Source organism: Jatropha curcas, chromosome 3, assembly GCF_041381405.1.
Source record: "Jatropha curcas cultivar XTBG-Jc1 chromosome 3, XTBG_Jcur_1.0, whole genome shotgun sequence".
Taxonomy (NCBI): domain Eukaryota; kingdom Viridiplantae; phylum Streptophyta; class Magnoliopsida; order Malpighiales; family Euphorbiaceae; genus Jatropha; species Jatropha curcas.
The window spans coordinates 7,939,407-7,950,523 of NC_143153.1; the positions used below are offsets into that span (position 1 = coordinate 7,939,407).

At 31.2% G+C, this 11,117-nt stretch overlaps 1 protein-coding gene across 3 annotated transcripts; it reads left to right on the plus strand.

Annotated features, from left to right (window-relative positions):
• Positions 1 to 3,717: 3,717 nt before the first annotated feature.
• Positions 3,718 to 9,384, plus strand: LOC105645366 (glutamate receptor 3.4). Of its 3 annotated transcripts, XM_089719386.1 has the most exons (8): positions 3,718 to 3,907; positions 4,404 to 4,517; positions 4,636 to 4,797; positions 5,454 to 6,794; positions 6,904 to 7,181; positions 7,669 to 7,700; positions 7,798 to 8,207; positions 8,677 to 9,384. In XM_089719386.1, the coding sequence occupies exons 3-8, from the start codon at positions 4,759 to 4,761 to the stop codon at positions 9,133 to 9,135; spliced, it is 2,559 nt and encodes an 852-aa protein (XP_089575512.1). In that variant the 5' UTR covers positions 3,718 to 3,907; positions 4,404 to 4,517; positions 4,636 to 4,758; the 3' UTR covers positions 9,136 to 9,384. The 3 variants fall into 3 exon arrangements, with proteins under 3 accessions (XP_089575512.1, XP_012086332.1, XP_089575513.1); XM_012230942.4 differs by having other exon boundaries at positions 4,404 to 4,797; positions 5,446 to 6,794; XM_089719387.1 differs by lacking the exons at positions 3,718 to 3,907; positions 4,404 to 4,517 and having other exon boundaries at positions 4,616 to 4,797.
• The last annotated feature ends 1,733 nt before the right edge of the window (positions 9,385 to 11,117 follow it).

The following is an 11,117-nucleotide window of genomic DNA, read 5'->3' on the forward strand; positions in this document are numbered from 1 at the left end:
TTTATTCTCTTTATAATTTGGAAAATATCAACATTAACATTAATTTGTAGATTAAAAGTTAAATTGACCTTGAACTTATTAAGTTAAATTGAACTTGATACAAATAAAATTAAAATATCAACCTTTAATCTTTCAAGAAAACTCTATTTAATCAAATATTTGATTAATTTCAATAATTTAATATGAATTATTTAATTTTAATAGATATTAACATAAGGGTATATTAATAAAAATAAATCAAAAATTATAATTTAACTATATTAATTAAAATTTTTAAACATATATGCATGTCAAATTAAGATAAAAATTATGTACCCAAGGGTTTTGGAAATTATTATTTTTTTCCTAATTAGTATAAGAATAATATATTTTATTTCTAAATTTGAGTAGGACACATTTGGCATTCAATTTTCGAATCATTATACTTTTTATTAAGGCAATACTTTGAAGTTTGAGCTGTCAATTACCCTTTTGAGTTTAAAGAGGTGTAAGTGTATTTTTATGCAAATGCAAATGTGATTGTCACATTTGCTTTTTATGGATGCAAAAAAACTTTTATAAAGCTAGAGTTGCATCAAAATATAGTGAAGTGATTCCATTTTATTAACAGAAGTTTATGCTTCCCATTTAATATTGTTGGAAAGATAGGTTTTCACATGTATTTAAACTATTAAAAGGAAAACTTGAATCCAATTTTTTCTTTTTCTTTTTTTATCAAACACGTTTATATAGATAAATTCTAAAGTTGCAGTGCATTTCCCATAATTCAATCGTGTATTGATAACACAAATTTAAATTTTCAATAAAAAAAAATATAAGTTTGGATATTTGATAATTAATCAAAATGCATAAGAAATAAGATAGAAATTGAGATAACAACTAGTATCAACTTTTGTAATTTTGTTTTTAGGTATAAACAAGGAGTTGTAATCTTCATTATTTAAACAGTAGCGCGTAAAGGTTTTGATCCATTAAAATACGCTTTCAGGAATTAAACTTGTGTTTTCACTCTTATGAAAATTGAGGTCAGTTTATTACTCTAACTAATACTTTGTTGGTTTAAAATTTGCAATTCTAGTGATGTATTTGAGAGATAAAATCCATTAATAATGTTATTTTATCAATAAAATCTTGCTTAATAGAAGCTTAAAATATTAAAAAGTAAATTTACAAAGTTATTCATTGAAAGATTTGATAGAATATAATTCTAAAGTTTATGGACTAAATTAAAAATGTAATTTCAAAAAATATACACTTATCTTAAATAAAAAAATGCTCCTAAATTATTAGGGCATGTTTGGCAAGATTAGCTGTTTTAGTAACTATTGGACTTTTGATATTTCACTCCAAACTCTAAATACTAATATAAATGCTTTGCTACTCAATATTATAAATAATAAAAGGTAATGGTTTGACTTAATTAAAATATTAAAACTACATGAAAAGTTATTGCCAAACAAAACTATAATGTCTTTTTCAAAATATGCATTAATTTTAGCACTTAAGTAAAGTTAGTAACCAAAATATAATTAAATTGAAAATTATATTTTCATTTTCATTTTCATAATACAGTTACGTAGATAACTATAATTTACCAATTAGGTGTAGTATAGTTATTCTTTTCACTTATGTGGAAAGTGAGATGTCAGATTTGAGATCTCTCGACCACAAGAGTTTTCAATAATTTGGTGAATAAAGAATAAAGTTACCTCTAGTTGTATGATCCATAATATTCTTTCGGTCCATTGAGCTTCTAAGGAATAAAATCCGGAAGAAAATTGGATTTTATTCTTGCAAACCACTTTGGCAGCACATTAAGGATTTAATTAAACAATCAATCTGAAAGTTGAAAAAAAAATAATAAAGTGTTATTTTATACTGTATTTATTTTAGGAAAATAAATTAAATCAAAAATATTTTCTGAATTTCTTTGGGTTTTGTGTTCTTAGTAAAATCATTTAATAAAAAAAATATTTTTTCTAAAATATAAAATTTAAGAAAAAACTAAATGATGTTAAAGAAGTTTTTAAATATTGAGAAATTTATTATATCCTTATAAAATATATTTATTAATCAACCGATTTTCGATAATCACCGTTATCAGTCATTTTAAATTAATAATCTTTTGAATTTTATTATCAATCAATGTTGTTGAAAAATAATCTTCTAAAAAATATTAATACATTAATCTTTTGAATTTTAATATTAATAAATTAATCTGCACAACAATATTTATTAATATTAGTCTTTATTATGTTTATAAATTTTATTAATAAATTCAATTAATTTATTTTTATTAATATCTTTTCTATTTTTTTATTAACCAATGCTGTTTATAAGTAATATTTATGGATATATCATATCAAGATGGGAATCCATAAATAATTTTTTTTTTGTCTATTTCTAAAACTATCCATACACTAAATTAATAATTAAATATTATATTAAAAATCATTGAACACTTTGTTTCACCCTAAACTTTGTATTATATTGCAATTTCATTCTATTTTGATCTTAATATTAATTTCACCATAAACTTTAATCTTCTGTTACAATAGCATTGTAAATCGCAATTAGAACTTAAAAAAAAATTGCAAATAAAAAGTATATTAATGTTGAATCACTTTTAGCTTTGGGTTAACTTTATCTGAAGCTTTATTACTCATATAAATTTATTAAGTTTAACTATTGTCTTGTATAAATATATATTTTCTTTCATGCTATAATTATCAATTATAATTATATCTTATATTCTATTTTGATAAAAAATCATTTATAATTTCTAATAGTTTACGAGTTAAATAATTTCATAGTAGCTTTGATTTTTAGATTTTATAATTATTTCAAAATTTACATTAAAAATCAAAAAATAATAATAATTAGTTTATTATTTAAGAAGTGCTCTAATGTTTTTAACAAAGACATTCTTGTATCAAATAATGCATTTTTATCTATTACTTATTAATGATTAAATAAATAATTTAAAAAATAATAAATATTTTTTTACTATTGCTTAAACTCTGTCACTTATATAAATGTATTAAGTTAACCTGAATTTAAAGTTAATAGTGAACCCCGTAGTAATGTATTTTTTGTTTGCAATTTAAGTTCTAATCGTATTTAATGTGCTATTGCAATAAAAAGTTAAAGTTCAGAGTAAAATTGGCATAAAAGTCAAATTACGGTGGAAATGCAGCAAAATACAAAGTCTAGGGTGGAATAATGAATTAAGTCAAAAGTCATTTGTTTTTATTATTATTTTAATCATTTTTTAAAATATTTTTTATACCAAATATATTTATTACCAACGAGTTGGTAAATTTTTTTCCGGTAAATAAAAGAGAAGCTAGGACCTCCTTTTTTTTTTTTTTTTTTTTTTTTTTTTTTTTTTAAATTTTTTTATTATTTTTTATTTTTATAATTTAGGAGAGGACTTCGATTTTACCCTTCATAAACTAAAATCCCACATGTTCCACACAATTGATAAATGGACCCACCTAGAATCAAGACTTACTGTTGTTGATGATATCAATTTGTCAGAATCTGAGACATCAGATGAGGCAATGCAAGGGGCCAAACCCAATCCCATCTGCCGACGTGGACATCTCTCAACAATAAATGAATAAATAAATATTAAGTTGAAATCTATTGCTACTTAATCGTTAATTAAATATCAAACAAGATTTGCAAACACTAACTTTTTATAAATTAAAATGCTTATACTGTTAGCAGACACAGTAAAAGATTTTAGAGAGACAGAGAATCATTCTTTGCTTAAACTTACAGGACTGTTATGAGCTTTATTGCTCTTCTGGGTAAGTGGAGGTGTTTCTGTTCTGTGCTTAAAGCTTATATATTTCGGTCTCAAAACTGTGCACAGCACTTGTTCTCATGCTTGGCAATCAGGGTAAGCTTCACTGCGACAAAATTAGGCTTGCCTGTACATTTCTTTCTTTCTTTCTCCTTCTGTGTTGGTTCTTGGTCCATTTGTTTTATACTTGCATGTCAGCGTGTGGGTTTCTTTTATCTACTCAAAATACTTGTCTTTCCAACATGTTATTATAATTTAATCTTTTTTATTTAGTGGGTTATCATTATTCAAGCATGTGAAATTAAAATATAGCTGCTGCTCTTTTGATTCCCTTTGTCATTTCTATGGTTTTGATACTGGAAATTTAGTTGGTATATTCTGAATTTTAGTTGTTCTAATTTTTTAATTGTAATCTGTTCTTGATTCCTTAACTCTAGGTGCTTACATTTAACAAATAAAATTTTGCTTTTTGATTCCTTTACTTTTTATGTTGTGATTTTTATACTAGTTGGTATTCTGTAGATTTTATTTGTCCTAATTTAGTTTATAATTTGTTTTTTATCATATATTTATATGATTGATTGATTGGCAGGTGCTTACGTTTAACAAAATGCTGCTGTGAGTTGCGGAATCAATTGCTTGATTGCAAGCTTTTGTAGACATGGATGTATTCTTGATCACTGGGTTTGGCCATAGACTGATCATGGCAAGAATACGATCATTATTAATTTTTAGCATTCTTTGTGTGCCCATGGAAGCCATGGGTCAGGCAGGAAATGCCAATAGTTCTTCAAAAATACTGACACCGAGTGTTGTGAATATAGGAGCTTTATTTACTTTGGATTCTGTAATTGGAAAAGCAGCTAAGCCGGCAATTGTGGCTGCAGTTGATGATGTAAATGCAGATTCCAGTATTCTCCCAGGGACAAAATTGAACCTCATACTACATGACACGAATTGCAGTGGATTTGCTGGAACTATGGAAGGTATTTTCATTACACACAGATTACATTTCAATTTATTTTGAAACTGATCTATTTGTTTTAGGCATTAGAAAATTGACATTTTATTCTTTTGACCATTGACTGTTCTTTTTTGCATTTGGGATTTTATTTTATCTTGTGTTTCAAATCCTCATATTCCTGTTTTAATCATGGTCTCTATCTTTATTCCCTCTTGTCAATTATGTCCCAATTCTCTTTACACCTGCTACTACATGTACTTGCCAAGTGTTTCCTTGAACTATAAAATTGGTGGCTTGCTGTGCATTTGCTTACACAGTGTGTTCACTATTAAGGTTTACATCATTTAAAGGATTAACAAATTTCTGATTACAAATTTGGATTAGAGTATTATTCTGTGTTAGAGTATTAGTTTGGTTCATATAGTTCTCCTAGCTTGAATACAGTGTCTATTTTCTATGCCTGCCAAAATGTCTTATTCTTCTGATATTAAAGTTATGAAATTGTTTTAATTTGAAAATGAAGAACACTAAATGTGAATCTGTAACTGATCGCAGAATATTGTGCTATTAAATTTAGGAGCTAGAACTATTCAGGTATACCTAGGCTAAATGTTATCTAGGTGTCTGTGTTCAATATAAAGATTTTGATGGAAGTGCCTTTTCCATGTAGCTTTGCAGCTGGTGGAGGATGATGTGGTTGCTGCAATTGGCCCTCAGTCATCTGGAATAGCTCATATCATTGCTCATGTTGTTAATGAACTTCATGTGCCGCTTTTATCATTTGGAGCAACGGACCCCACTCTTTCTGCACTACAGTATCCATATTTCCTCCGCACTACACAGAATGACTATTTCCAAATGTTTGCAATTGCTGATCTTGTTACATACTTTGGATGGAGAGAGGTAATTGCCATCTTTGTAGATGATGATTATGGAAGAAATGGTATAACTATATTGGGAGATGCCCTGGCAAAGAAGCGTTGCAAGATATCTTACAAGGCTGCCTTTACCCCTGGAGCACCCAAGAGTGCAATAAATGACTTATTAGTCGGAATAAACCTGATGGAATCTCGGGTATATGTTGTGCATGTGAGTCCTGATTCTGGTATGCAAGTTTTTTCTGTTGCTCAGAGTCTTGGTATGACAGGCAAAGGCTATGTTTGGATTGCTACAGATTGGCTTCCTACTCTTTTAGATTCAGTAGAACCAGCTGGCATTGACACAATGAATCTCTTACAAGGAGTTGTTGCTCTTCGTCATCACACACCAGATAGTGATATGAAAAAGAAGTTTTTGTCCAGGTGGAATAACCTTAAGTATAAGGAGAAAATGGGATCTGCTGGTTTCAATTCTTATGCACTATTTGCTTATGACTCAGTATGGTTAGCAGCTCGAGCTCTTGATGCCTTTTTCAGCCAAGGGGGAAGTGTATCTTTCTCTAATGACCCGAATCTGCATGAAAAAAGTGGAAGTAGGTTGAACTTGTCAGCACTTCGTGTTTTCAATGAAGGCCAACAGTATCTCCAGACACTTCTCAAGATGAACTTCACCGGCATCAGTGGTCAAATTCAATTTGATCCAGATAAAAATTTGATTCATCCAGCATACGATGTTCTTAATATTGCTGGGACGGGATTGCGTACAGTTGGTTATTGGTCAAATTATTCTGGTCTTTCCATTGTTTCTCCAGAGACCTTGTATAAGAAGCCTCCCAATACATCTATCAGCAACCAACATCTTTACACCATCATATGGCCAGGTGAAACTAAAGACACTCCTCAAGGATGGGTGTTTCCCAACAATGGGAAGCCTTTGCGTATTGCAGTACCCAACCGAGTAGCTTATCAAGAATTTGTGGCTAAAGACAAAAACCCTCCTGGGGTTCGAGGATATTGTATTGATGTTTTTGAAGCTGCAATAAAGCTGTTGCCATATCCTGTCCCACGTACATATATGTTATATGGAAATGGCGAGAGAAACCCTGACTACAATGGCCTTGTCAATGCAGTTGCTCAAAATGTGAGTATCTGGTTTCAATTTGGAAGTTTAATTTGTTTAGGTGTTCAGATGCCTGATTTGGCATTCACATTCAAGTAGTATATCTTAATTTGTTGTCTTTCTTTTTCAGACTTATGATGCAGCTGTAGGTGATGTTACTATAACTACAAATAGAACAAAAATTGTGGATTTTACACAGCCATACATGGAATCAGGATTAGTTGTAGTTGCTCCTGTCAAAGAAGAAAAGTCTAGCCCTTGGGCTTTCCTTAAGCCATTTACAGTGCAGATGTGGTGTGTCACTGGTGCCTTCTTTCTGTTGGTTGGTGCTGTTGTCTGGATTCTTGAGCATCGGATCAATCATGAATTCCGTGGTCCACCAAGGCAACAACTTATAACGATATTCTGGTAAGCTGTTGAAATTTCTTGTAGTGTAATAAAGATCTCATTTATCAGTGGCTGATAATTTTAGTGCACCTAGCTATTGCATTACTGCCTCAATCCTGGGTAACACATGAGGCTTAACAAATAGTTAAAGAATACATGGAGAAAATCATTGACATAAATTACACTCATCTCATCACTATCAGATATCAGCATTGTAGTTGATAATGGTGGAAGGAGGCTTGTGCTTATGTATACTTCTAACCAAGTTAGCTTTCACAGAGGGGTGTGCATCATTGATAGTTAGATATATTAAAATGCATGCTTGGACCCTCGAATAAAAGCCTGAACTTTTAAGTTGAGCAGTTTTTTTTTGATAAATTTATAATTCTATTATCACCATCTGAAGCATTTGTTGAAGTGCCTCCTCCCTAGCAATGTACTCGCCTTTTGTGCTCTTATTTTATAAATGTTAGCGTGCTACTAATTGGCAGTAGTTCTAATCTTGCAGGTTTAGTTTCTCAACAATGTTCTTCTCCCACAGTACGTGAATTGTTATTAATTTATTATGCTAACTTTACTTCATCATTACATATTTCTAGTAGAAACTTTTACCCCTCTGCTACACTTCATAATGTAGGAGAGAACACCGTTAGCACCTTGGGACGTTCGGTGCTGATCATATGGTTATTTGTTGTGTTGATTATCAATTCAAGCTATACAGCCAGTTTGACATCAATCCTCACAGTTCAGCAGTTAACTTCACGGATTGAAGGTATTGACAGCTTAATCTCAAGTACTGAACCAATTGGAATACAAGATGGGTCATTTGCATGGAACTACCTGGTTGATGAGCTCAATATAGCAGAATCTAGGCTTGTTAAATTGAAAAATCAAGATGAATACTTTATTGCCCTACAACGTGGGCCAAAAGGTGGTGGGGTGGCTGCCATTGTTGATGAGCTTCCTTACATTGAGGTCTTCTTGAGCAACACCAATTGTGTATTCAGGACAGTGGGGCAGGAGTTCACAAAAAGCGGGTGGGGATTTGTGAGTATCAATTTCTGATTTGTCAACTCTAAGCCTGACCAAGTTATTTTTGCTCAATTTCTGGTGATTTCTACCAGCTAGGATTACCTCATTATGCATCATTGACATGGAAGTGGCATTCAAAATGGAACGAACTTGATATTTTTGCTAAAATCTAATTACAAGAAAAAAGTATTAGATCACTGTGATTTCCGTGGATATAACAATGAAATTGTGTGTGTGTCCATATATATATATATATATATATATATATATATATTCGTTTTTTCTTCATTTCAAATATTTGAAAATCGGAATTTGAATGACATTCACAGCTTTATTGGTTTCACTAAAAGTTGCAGTTGTACTTGAACTTTCTCTGTCTTTAACCAAGTTGATTATTTAAGTATCATTACTTTGTTGCAATTTGATATCTAATGTCGTTCTCAAAGTCTGCTAGTTCTCACATTCATATGTTTCTTTTTCACAGGCATTTCAGAGGGACTCTCCCCTTGCGGTTGATCTATCAACTGCCATTCTCCAACTCTCTGAAAATGGTGATCTGCAAAAAATTCATAACAAATGGCTTACACGCACAGAATGCTCTATGCAAATCAGCCAAGTTGATGCAAATCGACTCTCCTTGAGCAGCTTCTGGGGGCTGTTCCTCATTTGTGGCCTTTCATGCTTCATTGCTCTTACTATGTTCTTCTGTAAGGTCCTTTGTCAGTTCCGTAAATTCACTCCGGAAGAAGGTGAAGAAGGGGAGGTGGAAGAGATTGAGCCAGCAAGGCCTAGACGCTCACTTCGTACAACTAGCTTCAAGGATATACTTGATTTTGTAGATAGGAAAGAAGTAGAGATCAAGGAAATGCTTAAGAGGAAGAGCAGCGGTAACAAGCGACAAGCTAGCCCCAGCACAGATGGACGAGCCAGTTCACCTGCCTAGGGGAAGAAATGAGGTTTTCTTTTTCCTTTCCTGTTTCCCTTTCCATTGTTGAATTTTTCTAAATGTTTCTTTCTGAAGAAATTATTGAATCCTATACCATTCCCTTCCAGTCCATACAGTAAAAAATTAGGCAAGCTAGAATGACGATGAACTGGAAAAATGTTAGTTTTAGTGCATTCTGTATCATAAAAAGATGTTTTGTATACATCTATCAATGTAAAATTTTTCCTTCTCTTTTCCATCAACAAACCAGTATTGCTTTTTAGGCTTTACAAAGTTCCGGGTTTATGAAAATAATAATGCTAGATTTAAATCAAATTACCAAAATAATGTCAAATTAAAACTATTTACAAGAATAATTTCATCCTCTTACAATATATATATATATATATATAAAGGAGAATTCATGCCGTGAGAAGACGGGTAATTTTTGATGTGTTCCTTTTTTTGAAAGCTTGAACAAGATTATGGTAGCAAGCTGACTTCTTGTTTCAGTTTAAATTAAGCTCTGTGGTAAGGTGAAATGTTAGTAAAAATTATCTTGCATTTTGTATATAAATCGAGTTGCTTGTCATAGATTTTAAAGTGAGAAAACGGAAGAGGGGGACAGGCTATGAAAATGATAAAGAAAAACAGAAAAATCTGTTCCATGCTTTGTAAATTTCTTATATCAGTAATGAAGTTATAGCATCAGTGCTTCTAAGACTTGTGTATCACTATTTTTGCCCTTTTGCCCAAACTTGGTTGAGCATTAAAATGTTGAAACTTGTTAGTCAGTTGCCAGGTCTTCAGAAAAGTATTGTAAGTGTAGAAATTAATGAATGTAATTACTTAGAGTTCCGCAATTGAAATTTGTGGGGTTGTAACTAATAAGTGACTAGATTATTATGTGTATATATTTTATTATTTATGAATAATCCATACAAATATTAGATAGAGCCTAAAAACCTTGTGAGTTGTTATTTGATGAATGGGCATAAGGGTTAAGTATGTAAACAGATCAGTGAATCCACTTTATTAAGGCTTATTACGGGCCTTAGAGGCCTTTAAACCCACCCAGATCCTAGTACCAGTCCGGCCTATGGTGATGGGTCGTGACAAAGTTGGTATCAAAGTCGGACCTCATCTAGTAGATGTATGGTTCGAGAACAAACTATGCGGAAATTGGTGGGCCTGTGATATCCCGACTGTAGGACACAGAAATGAATCAAATCATATATCAAAGGAGGAGAACTAATTAACAGAGACGCATTTTGGTGAAATAACTTGAAGAGTTGAAAGAACTCAAAAGTTAAGCGTGTTTGCTTAACGGAAATCTTAAGATGGGTGACTATTTGAGGAATTTCCTATTTCATTTACGGGACAAAACCGTGCGGTCTTGCCAATCCAGTATGAGATGCTATTTTAATCAGAAATCTGTTACTGATACAGTGTTTGTGTTTTGTTGACGTTTCAAACGCTTTTGTCATATAATTTTTTTTTTTTTTTTTTTAACGCTAGCTTTACTAACAAATTCACGCTCTCTTCCACTTACATGTTGTGGTTATAATGTAACATGCCAGGACACTAATTTTAAGGATTGATAGTTGAGATTCAGATGCAAGAATATTTGTCAAGACAAAATATTTGTCGACTATACATTGAGCGTAACAACCTATGAAAGACAGTAAAAAAAGAATATTATAGTGTATGAGATTGGGGATCGTGAGACGAAAGCACAAATCGTGTCATTTTTAGTATAAGAATATGTTTTATTTAGACAATTTAAAACATGCATGTGAACAAAAAAGGACAAATTCTCATGCTATGCTGAGTCTACGTAGAAAAAACTTCACATATATTCATGTGGAAAATAAAACTCATATAAGTTACATATTTCGTTCATAATATTTAAGATTATATATTAAAAAACAAACTACTGCAAACTTACCAAATGACATGATTCTTCAAATGTGATCTGTCACATTTTATGTGCTGTTTGT